The sequence below is a fragment of the Triticum urartu genome, chromosome 5A (genome assembly GCF_056163025.1).
Source record: "Triticum urartu cultivar PI428250 chromosome 5A, HENAU_Tu73, whole genome shotgun sequence".
Taxonomy (NCBI): Eukaryota; Viridiplantae; Streptophyta; class Magnoliopsida; order Poales; family Poaceae; genus Triticum; species Triticum urartu.
In genome coordinates, this window is record NC_141877.1 from 594,360,487 (window position 1) to 594,379,029 (window position 18,543).

The 18,543-nt window shown below is 47.3% G+C and overlaps 1 protein-coding gene across 1 annotated transcript; it reads right to left on the reverse strand.

Moving 5' to 3' along the window:
* Positions 1–7,952: 7,952 nt before the first annotated feature.
* LOC147973169 (uncharacterized) lies at positions 7,953–8,564 on the reverse strand. The gene has a single exon (XM_087524594.1). It carries the CDS (start codon positions 8,562–8,564, stop codon positions 7,953–7,955), a length of 612 nt encoding a protein of 203 aa, XP_087380720.1.
* Positions 8,565–18,543: the final 9,979 nt, after the last annotated feature.

An 18,543-nucleotide genomic window follows, 5' to 3' on the forward strand; every position in this document is an offset into this window, starting at 1 on the left:
TCAATAACCAATAGCGGAACCTGGACGCTCATATTGGCTCCTAGATATTCTACGAAGATCTTTCTCGGTCAGACCGCATAACAACATACGTTGTTCCCTTTGTCATCGGTATGTTACTTGCCCGAGATTCGATCGTCGGTATCTCAATACCTAGTTCAATCTCATTATCGGCAAGTCTCTTTACTCGTTCCGTAATACATCATCCCGCAACTAACTCATTAGTTGCAATGCTTGCAAGGCTTAAGTGATGTGCATTACCGAGAGGGCCCAGAGATACCTCTCCGACAATCAGAGTGACAAATCCTAATCTCGAAATACGCCAACCCAACAAGTACCTTCAGAGACACCTGTAGAGCACCTTTATAATCACCCAGTTACGTTGTGACATTTGGTAGCACACAAAGTGTTCCTCCGGTAAACGGGAGTTGCATAATCACATAGTCATAGGAACATGTATAAGTCATGAAAAAGCAATAGCAACATACTAAACGATCATGTGCTAAGCTAACGGAATGGGTCGTGTCAATCACATCATTCTCCTAATGATGTGATCCCGTTAATCAAATGACAACTCATGTCTATGGTTAGGAAACATAACCATCTTTGATTAACAAGCTAGTCAAGTAGAGGCATACTAGTGACACTCTGTTTGTCTATATATTCACACATGTATTATGTTTCCGGTTAATACAATTCTAGCATGAATAATAAACATTTATCATGATATAAGGAAATAAATAATAACTTTATTATTGCCTCTAGGGCATATTTCCTTCACTAGAAGCATGCAAAGTCCTATCATTTTTCTTTTTCTTCCTCTTAGAAGGACTAGGTGCATCAATATCATTTCTTCGAGAATCTTGCTCAATTCTCTTAGGGTGGCCTTCAGGATACAAAGGTTCCTGAGTCATTTTACCACCTATAGTCATAACTCTAACAACATTATCATTTTTCTTACCATTTAATTCATTGAGCAAATCATTCTGAGCTTTAAGTACTTGTTCTACTTGAGTGGTAACCATAGAAACATGTTTACTAATGAGTTTAAGTTCACCTTTAACTCTAGACATATAATCACCCAAGTGTTCAATCATATAAGCATTTTGTTTCAATTGTTGACCAAAATAAGCATTGAAGTCTTCTTGCCTAACCATAAAGTTATCAAACTCATCCAAACATTGGCTAGCAAACTTAGTAGGAGGGATTTCAGCTTTATCATATCTATAGAGAGAATTTACCTTTACTACCTGTGTTGGGTTATCAAGACCATGTATTTCTTCAACATGCGGTAAATTAAGACCATGTATTTCTTCAATAGGAGGTAAATTCTTAACATCTTCAGCTTTAATACCCTTTTCTTTCATAGATTTCTTTGCCTCTTGCATATCTTCAGGACTGAGAAATAGAACACCCATTTTCTTCAGAGTTGGTTTAAGAATAGGCTCAGGAGTTGGCTTAGGAGCTGGCTCAGGAAGTGTCCAATTATTTTCTTTTTTCAACATATTATTCAATAGAATCTCAGCTTCATCTGGTGTTCTTTCCCTGAAAACAGAACCAGCACAACTATCCAGGTAATCTCTGGAAGCATCGGTTAGTCCATTATAAAAGATATCAAGTATTTCATTTTTCTTAAGAGGATGATCAGGCAAAGCATTAAGTAATTGGAGAAGCCTCCCCCAAGCTTGTGGGAGACTCTCTTCTTCAATTTGCACAAAATTATATATATCCCTTAAGGCAGCTTGTTTCTTATGAGCAGGGAAATATTTAGCATAGAAGTAATAAATCATATCCTGGGGACTACGCACACAACCAGGATCAAGAGAATTAAACCATATCTTAGCATCACCCTCTAATGAGAATGGAAATATTTGAAGGATATAAAAGTAGCGAGTTCTCTCATCATTAGTGAACATGGTGGCTATATCATTTAATTTAGTAAGATGTGCCACAACAGTTCAGATTCATAGCCATAAGAAGGGTCAGATTCAACCAAATTAATTATATCAGGATCAATAGAGAATTCATAATCCTTATCAGTAACAAAGATAGGTGAAGTAGCATAAGCAGGATCATATTTCATTCTAGCATTCGGAGTTTTTTGTTTAAGCTTAGCTAATAATTTCTTAAGATCACTTCTATCATTGCATGCAAGAAAGTCTCTTTTAGTTTCTTCATCCATAACATAGCCCTCAGGCACAACAGGCAATTCATATTTATTAGGAGAGCCTTCATCATCACTTTCATCAATATTATCAGTTTCAATAATTTCATTCTCTCTAGCCCTAGCAAGTTGTTCATCAAGAAATTCACCAAGTGGCACAGTAGTATCAAGCATAGAAATAGTTTCATCATAAGTATCATGCATAGCAGAAATGGCATCATCAATAATATGTGACGTATCAGAATTAATAGCAAAAGCAGGTTTAGGTGTTGCAAGCTTACTCAAAACAGAAGGTGAATCAAGTGCGGAGCTAGATGGCAGTTCCTTACCTCCCCTCATAGTTGAGGGATAAATTTTTGTTTTCGCGTCTTTCAAGTTCTTCATAGTGACCAGCTGATATAAATCCCAAGTGACTCAAATAATAGAGCTATGCTCCTCGGCAACGACGCCAGAAAATAGTCTTGATAACCCACAAGTATAGGGGATCGCAACAGTTTTCGAGGGTAGAGTATTCAACCCAAATTGATTGATTCGACACAAGGGGAGCCAAAGAATATTCTCAAGTATTAGCAGATGAGTTGTCAATTCAACCACACCTGGATAACTTAATATCTGCAGTAAAGTATTTAGTAGCAAAGTAATATGATAGTAATGGCAATGGTGATAAAAGGTAACGGTAGCAAAAGTAATATTTTTGGTGTTTTGTAGTGATGATAATAATAGCAACGGAAAAGTAAATAAGCGAAGAACAATATATGGAAAGCTCGTAGGCATTGGATCGGTGATAGAGAATTATGCCGGATGCGATCGATCATGTAACAGTCATAACCTAGGGTGACACATAACTAGCTCCAATTCATCAATGTAATGTAGGCATGTATTCCGAATATAGTCATACGTGCTTATGGAAAAGAACTTGCATGACATCTTTTGTCCTACCCTCCCGTGGCAGCGGGGTCCTAGAGGAAACTAAGGGATATTAAGGCCTCCTTTTAAAAGAGTACCGGAACAAAGCATTAACACATAGTGAATACATGAACTCCTCAAACTACGGTCATCACCGGGAGTGGTCCCGATTATTGTCACTTCGGGGTTGCCGGATCATAACACATAGTAGGTGACTATAGACTTGCAAGATAGGATCAAGAACTCACATATATTCATGAAAACATAATAGGTTCAGATCTGAAATCGTGGCACTCGGGCCCTAGTGACAAGCATTAAGCATAGCAAAGTCATAGCAACATCTCAGAACATAGTGGATACTAGGGATCAAACCCTAACAAAACTAACTCGATTACATGATAAATCTCATCAAACCCATCACCGTCCAGCAAGCCTACGATGGAATTACTCACGCACGGCGGTGAGCATCATAAAATTGGTGATGGAGGATGGTTGATGATGACGGTGGCGACGGATTCCCCTCTCCGGAGCCCCGAACAGACTCCAGATCAACCCTCCCGAGAGAGTTTATTGCTTGGCGGCGGCTCCGTATCGTAAAATGCGATGAATCCTTCTTCTTTCTTTTTTTCTCCCCGAACACGAATATATGGAGTTGGAGTTGAGGTCGGTGGAGCTCCAGGGGGCCCACGAGGCAGGGGGCGCGCCCCCCACCCTCGTGGCTAGGGTGTGGGCCCCTGGCCTTGATTCTTTGCCAGTATTTTTTATTATTTCCAAAAATAATCTCCGTGGAGTTTCAGGTCATTCCGAGAACTTTTGTTTCTGCACATAAATAACACCATGGCAATTCTGCTGAAAACAGTGTCAGTCCAGGTTAGTTCCATTCAAATCATGCAAGTTAGAGTCCAAAACAAGGGCAAAAGTGTTTGGAAAAGTAGATACGACGGAGACGTATCAACCCCCCCCCCCCCGAGGCGCGCCTCCCTGCCTCGTGGATAGCCCGGATACCCCCCTGACTTGTTCTCGACACCAAAACCTCTTATATATACAGAAACATCCAGAAAGAAACCTAGATCGGGAGTTTCGCCGCCAGAAGCCTCCGTAGCCACCGAAAACCAATCTAGACCCGTTCCGGCACCCTGCCGGAGGGGGGAATCCCTCTCCGGTGGCCATCTTCATCATCCCGGTGCTCTCCATGACGAGGAGGGAGTAGTTCTCCCTAGGGGCTGAGGGTATGTGTTTGATCTCTCTCTTTCTCTCTCGTATTCTTGAGGTGGTACGATCTTGGTGTATCGTGAGCTTTGCTATTATAGTTGGATCTTATGATGTTTCTCCCCCTCTACTCTCTTGTAATGGATTGAGTTTTCCCTTTGAAGTGATCTTATCGGATTGAGTCTTTAAGGATTTGAGAACACTTGATGTATGTCTTGCACGTGCTTATCTGTGGTGACAATGGGATATCATGTGATCCACTTGATGTATGTTTTGGTGATCAACTTGTGAGTTCCGTGACCTCGTGAACTTATGCATAGGGGTTGGCACACGTTTTCGTCTTGACTCTCCAGTAGAAACTTTGGGACACTATTTGAAGTTCTTTATATTGGTTAAATAGATGAATCTGAGATTGTGTGATGCATATCGTATAATCATACCCACGGATACTTGAGGTGACATTGGAGTATCTAGGTGACATTAGGGTTTTAGTTGATTTGTGTCTTAAGGTGTTATTCTAGTACGAACTCTATGATAGATCGAACGGAAAGAATAGCTTCATGTTATTTTACTACGGACTCTTGAATAGATCGATCAGAAAGGATAACTTTGAGGTGATTTCATACCCTACCATAATCGCTTTGTTTGTTCTCCACTATTAGTGACTTTGGAGTGACTCTTTGTTGCATGTTAAGGGATAGTTATATGATCCAATTATGTTATTATTGTTGAGAGAACTTGCACTGGTGAAAGTATGAACCCTAGGCCTTGTTTCCTAGCATTGCAATACCGTTTGTGCTCACTTTTATCATTAGTTACCTTACTGTTTTTATATTTCATATTACAAAAACCATTATCTACTATCCATATTGCACTTGTATCACCATCTCTTCGCCAAACTAGTGCACCTATACAATTTACCATTGTATTTGGTGTGTTGGGGACACAAGAGACTCTTTGTTATTTGGTTGCAGGGTTGCTTGAGAGAGACCATCTTCATCCTATGCCTCCCACGGATTGATAAACCTCAGGTCAACCACTTGAGGGAAATTTGCTACTGTCCTACAAACCTCTGCACTTGGAGGCCCAACAACGTCTACAAGAAGAAGGTTGTGTAGTAGACATCAGAATTCCATGCCCTTGGAGATTGTCGAAGGCCGTAGAGGGCCTTCTTCAGCCTGTACACCTTGTTGTCATAGCCGGCGATCTCAAACCCCGGCGGTTGGCTCACATAGACTTCTTCATTCAGATCGCCGTTGAGAAACGCCGATTTCACATCCATATGATGCACTTTCCAACCAGATTGTGCAGCAAGTGCAACTAGTAGTCTAACAGATTCCAAGCATGCACCAGGAGCAAAAACTTCCTCAAAATTGATCCCTTCGCGCTATACATACCCTTTAGCTACTAGCCTTGTCTTGTGTTTGACTACAACTCCGTTGGGATCCTTCTTTCGCTTATAAACCCACTTCAGACCAATGGGCTTGCATCCCTTTGGCATATCACAAAGGTGCCATGTACTATTTGCCTCAATGGAGCTCAATTCATCTTGCATAGCTCTATGCCAACACGACTCTTTCATCGCCTCAAGGTGATTGGCAGGTTCTTCCATACCAAACAAACAGAGGCCTGAGTAGGCTGCCTTTATCTTTGTTGTTTCCTCATAGACATCCTCCAGAAGGCGCTTGCCTTGTGGCCCCTGCGAAGGCTCGGTGTACGGGGTGTTAGGAGAACCAGGAGCATAAGCAGGGGACACCGGAGAGACTTCTAGGTCCAGCGGGATTGCAGCCCCGTTGTTGGCACGTTTTCTTCTATGACCCTGCCGAGGCGCTGTTATGGTAGGAGTTCTTCTTGGTGAATCTGCTGCCACGGCAACGTCTTCTGCTACCTCTCCTCCATCACAAACTAGCTGTTCTGGGTAGCTGACAACAAATGAACTTCCATTGCTCCTTCCCACTGATCCCGAGAGGCTCCAATCCCAACACCTATCTTCCTCAAACACTGCATCTTGTGATACAACAAGTTTTTTACTTTCCGGGTCATACATGCGATAAGCCTTGGAGCCAGTTTCATAACCAATGAAGACCATTTGTGAGCTTCTGTCAGAGAGTTTTGACACACCAGGACCAACCTTTTTCACATGAGCAACACCACCAAAAGTGCGAAGATGTTGGACTGACGGCTTTCTCTCATGCCATGCCTCATACGGTGTTTTGCCCTTGACACTCTTTGTCAACGATCTGTTCAGCAAATACACGGCAGTGGTCACTGCTTCACCCCAAAACCGAGCTGGCACCTCCATACTTTTTAGCAGACTGCGCGCCATGCCCAGCACGGTTTGGTTTCTCCTTTCAACCACACCATTCTGTTGTGGAGTGTAGGGTGCAGTGAGGAAATGCTTGACCCCATGATCATTGCAGCGCTTTGCAAATTCATTTGACGTAAACTCGCCACCCCTGTCTATCCGTATGGCCTTCAGTTTCACACTTATCTCATTTTCAGTAGCACTCTGAAATTTCTGAATCGCCTCAAGGGCTTCGTCTTTGCTCCTCAAGAGAACAATCCACATGTACCTTGAGAAATCATCAACTAACAGGAGAAAATACCTTTTCCCTCCTGGGGTTTCTGGTGATATCGGGCCACAAAGATCTCCATGGACCAGCTGCAGCTTCTGTGTGGAACGGTACGTTGCTTGTGCTGGGAAAGGTAACCGGCGCTGCTTTGCTATCATGCACCCATCACAAATCTGCTCAATATGCTCAATGTGTGGCATACCTTCAACCATACTTTCTGTAGCCAAGGCCCTCAGGGAGCGAAAGTTTACATGTCCGAACCTCATATGCCAAAGCCATGCATCCTCCTTTGCGTGCGTGAGCAAACACACTGGTTTTGATGGCTGGATGTTCAGGATATACATCCTGTTCTTGGTGCGATTCACTCGTGCGAGTACATTCCTTTGCTTGTCCCGCACTGTCATGACACCATCTTCACTAGCATATTTACATCCATTTTCATCCAACTGACCCAAACTTATGATGCTGTTTTTGAGCTGAGGAATGTAGCACACGTCAGTCAGGACTCGGTGCTCACCCATGTGACACTCTATGAGAACTGAACCTCGTCCGCAGATCTCCACTGCCGAGCCATCGTCAAATCTCACCCTGCCTTTCACTACCTCATCGAGCTCTGCAAAATTCTCACGACAGCCAGTCATATGATTGCTAGCCCCAGTGTCCAAGTACCAGGTGATGTCCTGACTACCATTGAGCTTGGGCAGCACCTTCTCTTCGTTCAGAAACACATGCTCTGTTGGGGTGGGCTCAACTGACATCAGTTCACATGCCTCGAGCATCAACAGTCCAGGGGCGTCATCCTCTGCTGCTTGTGCAAAGTTCGCCTGCTGGCGCTTCGGCTCAGGGTAGTCAGACTGAAAATGACCCATCTCATTACAATTGAAACACCTAACCTTGTGATGTCAAACTTGCGGTGCTTCTTCTGCTTCCCAGCATCCTTACTCTCACTGCGCCCAGCTTGTGCACGGTCACCACGGCCTCCGCGGCCACCGCCGCGACCTCGGCCGCCTCCACGGCCACAACCATCGTTACTGCTGCCGGCTCCGGGTGACTCCTTTTTGCCCTTCATCAGCTGTTCGAGGGCCTGTGTCATCAACATGAGCTTATCCTCCTTCCCACCGGTGTGACGGCGCCGACCACGCTGACTCTCTTCGAACGCGGCAAGGCGCCCGAAGGCCTCCGACAGTGTCATGGTGGAGATCACCCCAGTGCTCTATGGTGTTCACAATGTCCCCAAACCGGCTCGGCATCGCATTGAAGAGGACCTCAATGATCGACTCCTCCGATACTGTCTCGCCCAGCGACCGGATTTCTCCAACGAGTGCCATCAGTTTCTGTGCAAACACACTGACGGACTCTGCATCGTCCATCTCCATGCGGTCGAGCTGCTGCTTTAACTGCTTGATCCGCGCCTTCTTGACGCGGTCCTCTCCTAGACGCATGCACCGGATCGCCTCCCAGGCCTCGTGGGCGGTAGTGCATTCAGCCACCGCCATCATCACCGAGTCGGGAACAGACTGAGAGAGTGCGGCAAACGCTTCATCGTCCCGGCTCTGGTTAAACTCACCCGTGCCCTCGAGCGCCGGCCACATGCCAAACGGACGCAAAACGATCTTCATCTTCACCGCCCACAGACCATAGTTCGAGTCCGTGAGCATTGGATACTGGATCAGGATGCTGCCGCCCCTTGCCGACGCACGTGGCACGATCGCCATGTCACATCCCTAGCTTCTGGTGCTGCCTAGTGTTTGCATCTTATTTGCATCATGTTTAAATTTCTGAAAGTTGAATTGGGGAAAACTGAAAGCCTCAGAAATCATTTCAAAAAAATGATCAACATTAAAAATTGCTTCAAATAAACCCAATAAAATGTTCCTGTTAAGCTATAAAAATATTGGCAAGAGGTAAAATTCAAACCAATATTTTTGGATTCACAGAAATATTTATTTTGGGCATTTGAGTTAATCCAATAATTATTTGCATTGGATTTATATAGGTGATATATTAACTATATGTCCAATAATTCTAATAATTGTTGAGGGGCTTTGGAATAATCCATTTAGTCTCTACAAAAATTGTCAGAAGCAGAAAAATTAGTTTGGTTCAAGAATCAAATTAAAACAAATGTCAGAAATAGAAAACAGGAACCAAAACACAAAAAAGGGCAGAACCTCACCTATAGCTGACCTAGCGCCCAGTTGGCCCAGTACTGTTGGAGGCCCGGCCCACCTGGCGACTTGCCAGTCGTCCTCAACCTCTGCCAGCAGGCAGAGGCGAAGGCGGGCACGGCGCGCGCTGAGGCCGCCACCTCCTCCCTGCCTGCCTCACGCCCCCGTGGCCTTCTCGCGACGCCCAGGAGACGTGGATGAAGCCCCGCACCTCCCTGCCTCTCCCTCTCTCTCTCTCTTACGCTCTCACCCCTTCCCCTCGCTCCTCTGTTCCCCCCCCCCCATGGCCGAGCATGCCGTCGCCGCCGCTTGCTGTTGCCACGGCCACCGGCCCTCCCTCACCCATCCAACGTGCTCGAGAGCCCCGCCTCGTCCCCCTCTTCCTCCTCACCAAGACGGAAGGCGCTGGAAGCCCTAGATGCCGCCAGCTCCGCCGTTCCCCTCCTCGGCCATCGAGGATCGCCACCGTCGATTTGCCGCCGTCTCCGCCTCCCCGAGCTTGCAGAGGCCGTCTCCGACCCCGCTGTGAGCTCCACCTTCTTCTCCCCTGCTCCCCATGCCCGTACGCACCCGCTAGCCGCCCGAGTCACCGGAGCTTTGAAGCTCCCCGCCGTCGGCCATGTCGCCACCGCAGCCACACCTACGGGAACCCGCAACCGAGCACGCCGTCGTGGTCAGTGCGGCCCCAGGAGAAGAACACGACCAACCTTGACCTCTACCGTGCACTGCAGCCCCCTAGCCGCTCGAGGCCGAGCTCCGGTCGCCGCCTCGCTCGCCGCCGCCGACGCCACAGCCCACCCGAGCACCTGCCACTGCCACCGTTCGAAGCGCCGCAACAGCAACTCTCCAACGCACCCACCCGCGCAAACTCTAGCTGCCGGAAACGGCTGGCCGGTGATCGCCGCCGTGCACTGCTTAGCGCCGGCGATTAGTCGCCGGCTAAACCCCGTTGTTAGCACTAATTAACCCCCCCCCCTCATTGACATGTGGGCCCCCAGTGCCTAAATTTATTAGTTTAACTTCTCTGTTAGATTAGTACTAATCTCAGGGGGGCCCGCCTGTCAGCGTTGACTTGGCCACGTCAGCATTGACCGGACCCACACGTCAGCCCCTGTAGTTGACACAGTGTCACTGACCAGTGGACCCCACTGGTCAGGTTTGACCTGGACGGCGCCTGTTGACTTGCTGACGTCATCATGACCTCATGCTGACGCAGTAATACATTTTCTGGATTTTTTATTATTCAGGAAATTCCAGAAAATTGCCTAAACTTCTAAAAATCATAGAAATTCAACCGTAACTCCAAATGAAATAAATTATATATGAAAAATTATCAGAAAAATCCAAAGAATCTGAATATGGCATTTGCATGCATGTTTGAACAAGTTAACCTCACTGAATAGGACAAATGATGATTAGGGCAATTTATGAAATAACATTTGGAGTTGGAATTTGATCTTGTTTGAGTTCCACTTCAATTAACTTGGCTAGATATTGCATTAGGTAAATTCAGTACCTTAACATGACATGTCATTCATGTGAATGTGCATTGCATTGATTGTGTTCCTTCTTTGCTAGTCGGTGTTTGTCCCCTCTCGATAGACGTGCTTCCGACGATGAGTTCAATAACACCGATGAAGAGTTATAATATCTTCAGAAGTGCCAGGCAAGCAAAAACCCCTTGTTCATTCTGATACAATCCCACTCTCTCGCTCTTGCTCTCTTTTACTGCATTAGGACAACAGCGATTCAACTGTTACATGCTGCGGTAGTTGAACCCCTTTCCTCTGCATGACCTGTCATTGCCATAGTAAATAGATGAAACCCACTAGCATGAGTAGGAGTTGTTTGAGCCCTGATGTGCCTACTCATTCATGCTTGTTGTCATGCCTGCTACTGCTTAGAGTTGAGTCGGGTCTGATTCGTCGGGAATGAATTGGACTGTGGTGAACATGTCTTACTGTTGAGAGCTAAGTGTGTGAACACGATTTGGTAAAGGTAGCGGTGAGAGGCCATGTAGGAGTACATGGTGGGTTGTCTCATTGCAGCCGTCCTCAGGAACTGAGTTCTGTGTTTGTGATCCATGAACAGTTACTACCACACATTGGAATGCTTAAGTGCCCCTCTCGACTTATTAATCAACATGATCTCTGTCCAGGAGTTGCAACTAGTTTCTGGTGTTTGTAGGTAGTGTTAGTAGTCTACCAAGTGGTACCCGGTACAGGTGGGCTTGGGACAGACTAGGCACCGTGGCACGGTGTATCAAGCGTAGATCTACCCATCGAGGTGGGCTTGGGAACCCTGCACACATCGTTTGGGGCCGTGAGCGACACCCCGGCCGGATCTCCTTGCGGATGGAACCCGAATAGGCGATAAACCTGGACTAGAGACTTGTTGGTTAGTCAGGTCGTGGCCGACTCCCTCGCCCGGCTTCCGCTTGAAGGTTGCCGAGGTACATGACGTGTACAGGGCGGTAAGTGGCGAGAGCGTGTGTGAAGAAGTACACCCCTGCAGGGTTATCATTATCTATTCGAATAGCCGGATTCCTCGGATATGGAAACTTGGACCCCTTGCATAGTTCATAGACAAGCGAAAGTGGATACTTTAAAATGCGCAAGATAAGTGTGAGTGCTATGGATGGCGTTCTCGCAGGGAGACGGGAGCGGATCCATAGCGGTGTATTGGTATGGTGAATTTGTGGATTCGTGTGCGCCACCTCAAAGAGTTACTTGCAGTCGTAGTTCAGGATAGCCACTGAGTCAAAGCTGGCTTGCTGCAGTTAAACTCCACCACCCCCTTTGTTGATACCGATGCATATGTAGTTAGTGATGATGTAAGTCTTGCTGGGTACATTTGTACTCACGTTTGATTATTTTATGTTTTGCAGAGAGACTTCAGTCTCGCTAGTAGTTGCACGTGGACTTCGACGTTTAGCTTGATACCTCAGCTACGATCTTGTGCCCTCGACAGGATCTGGTAGATAGTCAGGCTTCTCAGACTTTTTCATTTGCAGATGTCTGTACTCACACATGTTAAGCTTCCGCATATACTTTGACTTGTATGCTCTGAATGTGGGGTCATGAGACCCATGCTTGTAATATCTCGCTCCTCGGAGCCTAATAAATAAATACTTTGAGTGGTAGAGTCTTGTTGTGATGCCATGTTGTATTTGCACATATCGAGCATATTGTGTGTATGATTGAAATGCTTGGTATGTGTGGGATCCGACAATCTAGTTGTTCATCCTTGGCAGCCTCTCTTATGGGAAAATGTAGTCTAGTGCTTTCTGAGCGATAGTAGTCCGCTACAGCCCGGTTCACCGGAGTCCTGCTAGCCCAGCACTACTGCTCGGAACACTTGACTGGCCGGCATGTGTTTCACTTCGTTCCTGTGTCTGTCCCTTCGGGGAAATGTCATGCGGTGACTTCCGGAGTCCTGTTAGCTCAGTGCTACAGCCCGGATTCACACGTTGATGACCGACATGCTCGATGTGATTCATGTATGCCTGTCCTCATGGGTTAGCGCCGCTTTGGGTTCACGACTAGCCATGTCGGCCCGGGTTCTCTGTCATATGGATGCTAGCGACACTATCATATACGTGAGCCAAAAGGCGCAAACGGTCCCGGGCCAGGTAAGGTGGCACCCGTGGGAATACCGTGCGTGAGGCCGCAAAATGATATGATGTGTTACATGCTAGATTGATGTGGCTTAGGATCGGGGTCCTGACACGCCACCTCCGCGCCCGTGTCGTCATCCCCGGTCCTCTTCGCGGGCGGCATGTACTTTCCGCCGCCGCTGCTCTTCGGTGAAGTATCACATATCACTACTCGCCGCCGCCACAACTCCTCCTATCTCCGCCGCCGTGCTCCTCCTCCGTGAACCAACGCTCTGAATACCAAATGTTGGAACCGGCCCAGATCAGCACACACACACACGTGAGGGTGGATTTAGAATCAACTCTAAAGAACACCGACAAACAGAGAAAACAGGGAGGAGACTGAGTTTTGCGACGCGCTTAACCTGCGTCTTTTTTGTTTCCTTCCTTTATTCTCAAGCGTAACAACCTCGCAGCATGTATTGCCCACGATCCGTTTTATCCGCGCCATCCCACGGACAGAGTGGTGGCCAGTACACCCACGATTACAACAGCAAAGAGAGCTACGACTAAGTCTGAAGAAAAGAGTAGCCTGACACTAACCTGTCTAAACTGAACCTGACCGTGTACACTGCACGTTTCAAGATTATTCAGAAAACTAACTTACTGAAAATTGAACAGGTGCAGCTAGATTAACATGAGTATGGAGACTCCTCCGAGAGCTGCGGCTTCACCAAGCTTACCGAACAAAAAGTGGATCCCGCCACCTGAGTGTCAAGTAAAAATGAATGTTAATGCTAGCTGGAAACTTTGGAGGAGCTGCGGCAGTCTGTTGCGAGCAGAATGGTGCATACCTCGGGTCTTCAGTACATGTGATTCATGGAACGACCGACCCAGCGTGACTTGCAGATATAGCTTGCTGTGAAGCTCTTGCCCTAGCTGAGGAACGAGGAATCCCAAGCTTATATGTTGCCTGGGATTGTGAGATATTGATCAAGGATGTGCATGAACGAGAGATATGATCGTACGGAGGAATCCTCATGAAGATCTGACAGTGAAAAACTATTTTAGTTCATGTACTTTTGCTTATGAGAGCAGGAGTTGTAACTATGAAGCTAACAATCTAGCTATACACTCATTATATTTAGACCAAGGTCGACATATCCTGCTGGCCAGCCTCATGACCCCAGTGTTATCCCTGTAATTTATGGCCTCAGCAATAAAACCTAGTTTTTTTTCGAAAAGGAGCAATAAAACCTAGTTGATTGCCCTAAAAAAGTGCTACAAGGGGACCGTTCTCTAGTAGGCATTTTCGCTAGTTGAGCATCCTTCTTGTACTGAGTAGAGCCGACTCTGTATTGCTGCCCAGTCAGCGTGTGTCTATTGGACTTAAGAGCCTGTTTGGAATTATTCCACTCCACCAAAATCAGGTGCACCCCATCTGTTTGGCTTCCAGCTAGCTCCATCTTCTAAAATGGAAAATTTTGCCGGGAAAGGGCTATTGTAGGTTGTGTGGCGTGTGGGAAGAACGAAGGGGTATCTATTTACTGGTGGCAGTGTGGTATGTAATTTTACCAAGCCCCACGAAGACTTTTCGGACTAGAATTTTTGGACCAACCACTCAAGAGCTTCACTAAAATCAGGGAGTTGTACTCTATATTCTAGGACTTCTTTTGGGGAGGGACATTATGAAGCACCTCCGTTTTCTTGTGTTTTTAAAACGGAGCTGAATTTTAGGGAGCGAAGCAGTACTAAACAGGCTTTGAGTGTCGACAAATAACCTTATGATAGAGATCATTATTGAGACCTCCCAGTGGACAACACACTTCGGCTTCCAATAGGGGAGGCAATACCTCAAACAAGCTGCTAACTGGCCAGCCCACTCTGGCGCGCTCAATTACACGGGTTTGCTCCCCCCCCCCCCCCCCCCCCCCCTTCGATTTTTGGTAAACAGATCTAAATAAGATAAAAACATATATTAAAAAATACAAAAATATTTGAAAATGTTAAACGTGTATTCAAAAGAGTTCCCCTATATTGAAATAAAGGTTCACCATACATAAAAACTGTTCATCATATATAAAAAATCGTTCAACGTGTATTTATATATTTGAATATGTGTTTCTCAGAAGAAAAATAGGTATGAGCTTGATGGATGGAGGATTAATTAGTTACATATAAGTGTCAAAAGGCGATGATTTTGTACTCCCGAGCTTCATGGAGCACTTTATTTTGGAAATTGTAGAAAAATATTTATATTTTCCAAAAATAGAAGACAAATTCTAGCTTAGATTTATTAGAATGCAAAATACAACTTTTACAGAGCAAAACAAATAAGGTGGTCTAAAAGAGCACACACTAGTAACATTATTCACAAATATATAGAGAACTTGACTGGTTTTTAGTTTGCTGCTACATATATTTCTTCATTGTTGCTCATCAATCTATTTACCCCGGTGTAACGCCCGGATAATTAGGCTACAGTAAAACTCTCCTAATAATGCCATGTCATCTTTCATTACGGTTGCTAAACTTTCGTTAATTCAAACCGTTTCAAAAATCAATTCAAAAAAAATGGCAAACAACCAAAAGTCTTTAAAAGTTGAAACAAAAATGTTCGGACAGTGCCAAAAATGGCATAGGTAATTATGGTGTAGAAGTCACAATTTTATAAAATGCCTAAATGCCCTAAATTAAATAAAACAGAAAAAAGAAATAAATAAAAGAAAATACAAAACAGAAACAAAAGAAAAGGAGAAGCCCCCCTGGACCAGACGGCCCAGCTCGCAGCCAGGCCGGCCCACTTGGCCCAGCTGGCCACACCCGGCCCAGCTCCCCTGCCGCGTCCCCTTCCCCTGTTCCCCCGACGCGGGTCGGAACAGAGGCGCGTCCCCGCCTGACCCCCTCGCCGGCGTCGAGGAGGGGATAAGATTGCCACGCCCCCGCCTCCTCGATCCCACCTCCCACTCACCCCGCTCTCTCTCTCGGTGCCTGCGTTCCCCCCCCCCCTCAGATCCACCTCACTCTCCCCCTCGTTCCCCACCATGGCCGAACACCGCCATGGACTCGCCACCGTAGAAGACGCAGCCGCCGTCGTCCGTTTATCGCCCCGGCAAGTCCTGCAGCTCCGCTGTGGTCCTCTACTTCCACTACGTCGTTGGATCGAGCCCCGGACCCCCTCGCGCCGCCGCATTCTTCTTCTTCTCCGGCTCGGCCACTGCGTCGCCCTCGCCTTCGATCTACGTCGCCGGTCCTCCCGAGCCCTCTGCCCAGACCCCACGCTCCCCCGGTGAGCCTCGCGCCGGATGCGCCCTCCCCTGCCTTCTCTGAACACCGGTAGCGCCCGTTCCACGCTCACCAGAACGCGCCGCCACCTGGCCTCATCGCCGGCGTGGCCACGGTGACCATTTGGTCCCGTGCGTGCCACCGTTCCGCTTCTCGCGTCAAGTAGACGCCGTAGACGCCTTGCGCTGCTCGTTTAGCGCACCACAACTTCAAACCCGATGACGACCGAACTCCGCCGTCCGCCTTGCTGCTCGCCGCCGTCATCCTTGCCCATCTCCGGTCGTGCTAGTGCCACCGCTGGATGCGCCGGCTCGTGATTGTTCGAACGCGGCCATCCGCGTCCAAAATGATGGCCTATGGCCATTTTCCGGCTGACTCCGAGCTCCGGCCGCCGCTCAGCTCGACGCCGGCGACAGCTCCGGCGACCTCGGGATGAACCATCCACGCCACTAGATGCGCCTCTTCGCGCTCGATCGAAGGAACCCATGCGCGCGCTGATCCGTGCCCTATGCGCAAATTCCGGCGAACTCTGGTGGGTCTGCGCCGTGCCTTTGGTCGCCGATGGCGAGAGCCGGCCCTGCTAACCTGGCGCCGCAGGTCCCACCACCTGGGCCACTGACTGGTGGACCCAGGGCTCCTTATTGACCAGATGACTGGGTCAACTACTGACTGGGCCGCCCCTGCCTCACTAACCTATGGGCCCCACCTTAATCAACGAATAAAAATAAATAGGTAATTTGCTAATTAGTTAAATTAAGTAATTAAACACTAATCTCTCATTGACTACGGGCCCCACCTGCTAATTAACCCAAATTAGTTAGACTAAACCCCCTGTTAGTGGCCTAGACGATGACATGTGGGTCCCACTGGACCCACGTGTCTGGTTTGACTGGTCAACCGACCAGTTGACCTGCTGACATCACTCTGATGTCATGCATGCGTCATCATTCACTGTTTTGGATAATCTTAGAATTAAATAACTAATTAAAATCAGAAAATAATTTAAATCTTTAGAAAATCATATCTTTTAATCCGTAACTCGGATGAAAATACTTTCTACATGAAAGTTGCTCAGAACAACGAGACGAATCCGTATACGCAACCCGTTCGTCCGCCACGCATCCCTAGCATACCGAACACGCAACTTTCCCCCTCCGGTTCATCTGTCCGAAAATGCGAAACACCGGGAATACTTTCCCGGATGTTTTCCCCCTTCACCGGTACCACCTCGTACCGCGTTAGGGCACGCCTAGCATCACGCTTTGTCATGTCGTGCATCGTCATGCATTTCTTTGCATTATATTTATTGTTTCTTCCCCCTCTTCTCTCGCTAGACATCGAGACCGACGCCGCTGCTACCCAGTACGACTACCGAGTTGACGACCCCTCTCTCTTGCCAGAGCAACCAGGCAAGCCCCCCCTTTGATCACCAGATATCGCCTACTCTTCTCTCTACTTCTTGCATTAGAGTAGTGTAGCATGTTACTACTTTCCGTTAATCCTATTCTGATGCATAGCCTGTCATTGTTGTTACAACTGTTGATACCTTACCTGCAATCCTAAATGCTTAGTGTAGGATGCTAGTGTTCCATCAGTGGCCCTACACTCTTGTCCGTCTGCCATGCTATACTATTGGGCCGTGATCACGGGCATATGTTGTATACTTTATACTGTTACATTATTTATGATATTGTTTCGGAGATGGGGGCTGAAGGGGCAGGTGGCTCCATCCAGGTAGTGGTGGGCCTGAGTTCCCGACGGCCCCCGACTGTTACTTTGAGGTGGAGCGACAGGGCAGGTTGAGACCACCTAGGAGAGAGGTGGGCCTGGCCCTGGTCGGCGTTTGCGAATACTTAACACGCTTAACGAGATCTTGGTATTTGATCTGAGTCTGGCTACTGGCCTATACGCACTAACCATCTACGCGGGGACAGTTATGGGCACTCGACGTCGTGGTATCAGCCGAAGCCTTCGTGACGTCAGCGACTGAGCGGCGCGCGCCGGGTTGGACCGTGTAACGCAACTTCCTTTGTAATGGAGGTTGCTAGGTCTGCTCTTCGGCCGCGTATGCAATGTGCAGGTGTGCAATGGGCGATGGGCCCAGACCCCTGCGCCATAGGATTTAGACCGGCGTGCTGACCTCTCTGTTGTGCCTAGGTAGGGCTGCGACGTGTTGATCTTCCGAGGCCGGGCATGGCCCAGGAAAGTGTGTTCGGCCAAATGGGATCGAGCGTGTTGGGTTATGTGGTGCTCCCCTACAGGGAAGTTTATCTATTCGAATAGCCGTGATCTTCGGTAACAGGACGACTTGGAGTAGTACCTTGACCTTATGACAACTAGAACCGGATACTCAATAAAACACACCTTTCCAAGTGCCAGATACAACCGGTGATCGCTCTCTCACAGGGCGACGAAGGGAGGATCATCGGTTAGGATTATTGCTATGCGATGTTACTTGGTGAACTTACCATCTACTCTCTCCTTCTGCTGCCAGATGGAGGTTACCAGAAGCGTAGTCTTCGATAGGACTAGCTATCCCCCTCTTATTCCAGCATTCTGCAGTTCAATCCACATATGATACCCTTATTCCATTTGATACCAATGCATACATATGTAGTGTAGATCCTTGCTTGCCGGTACTTTGGA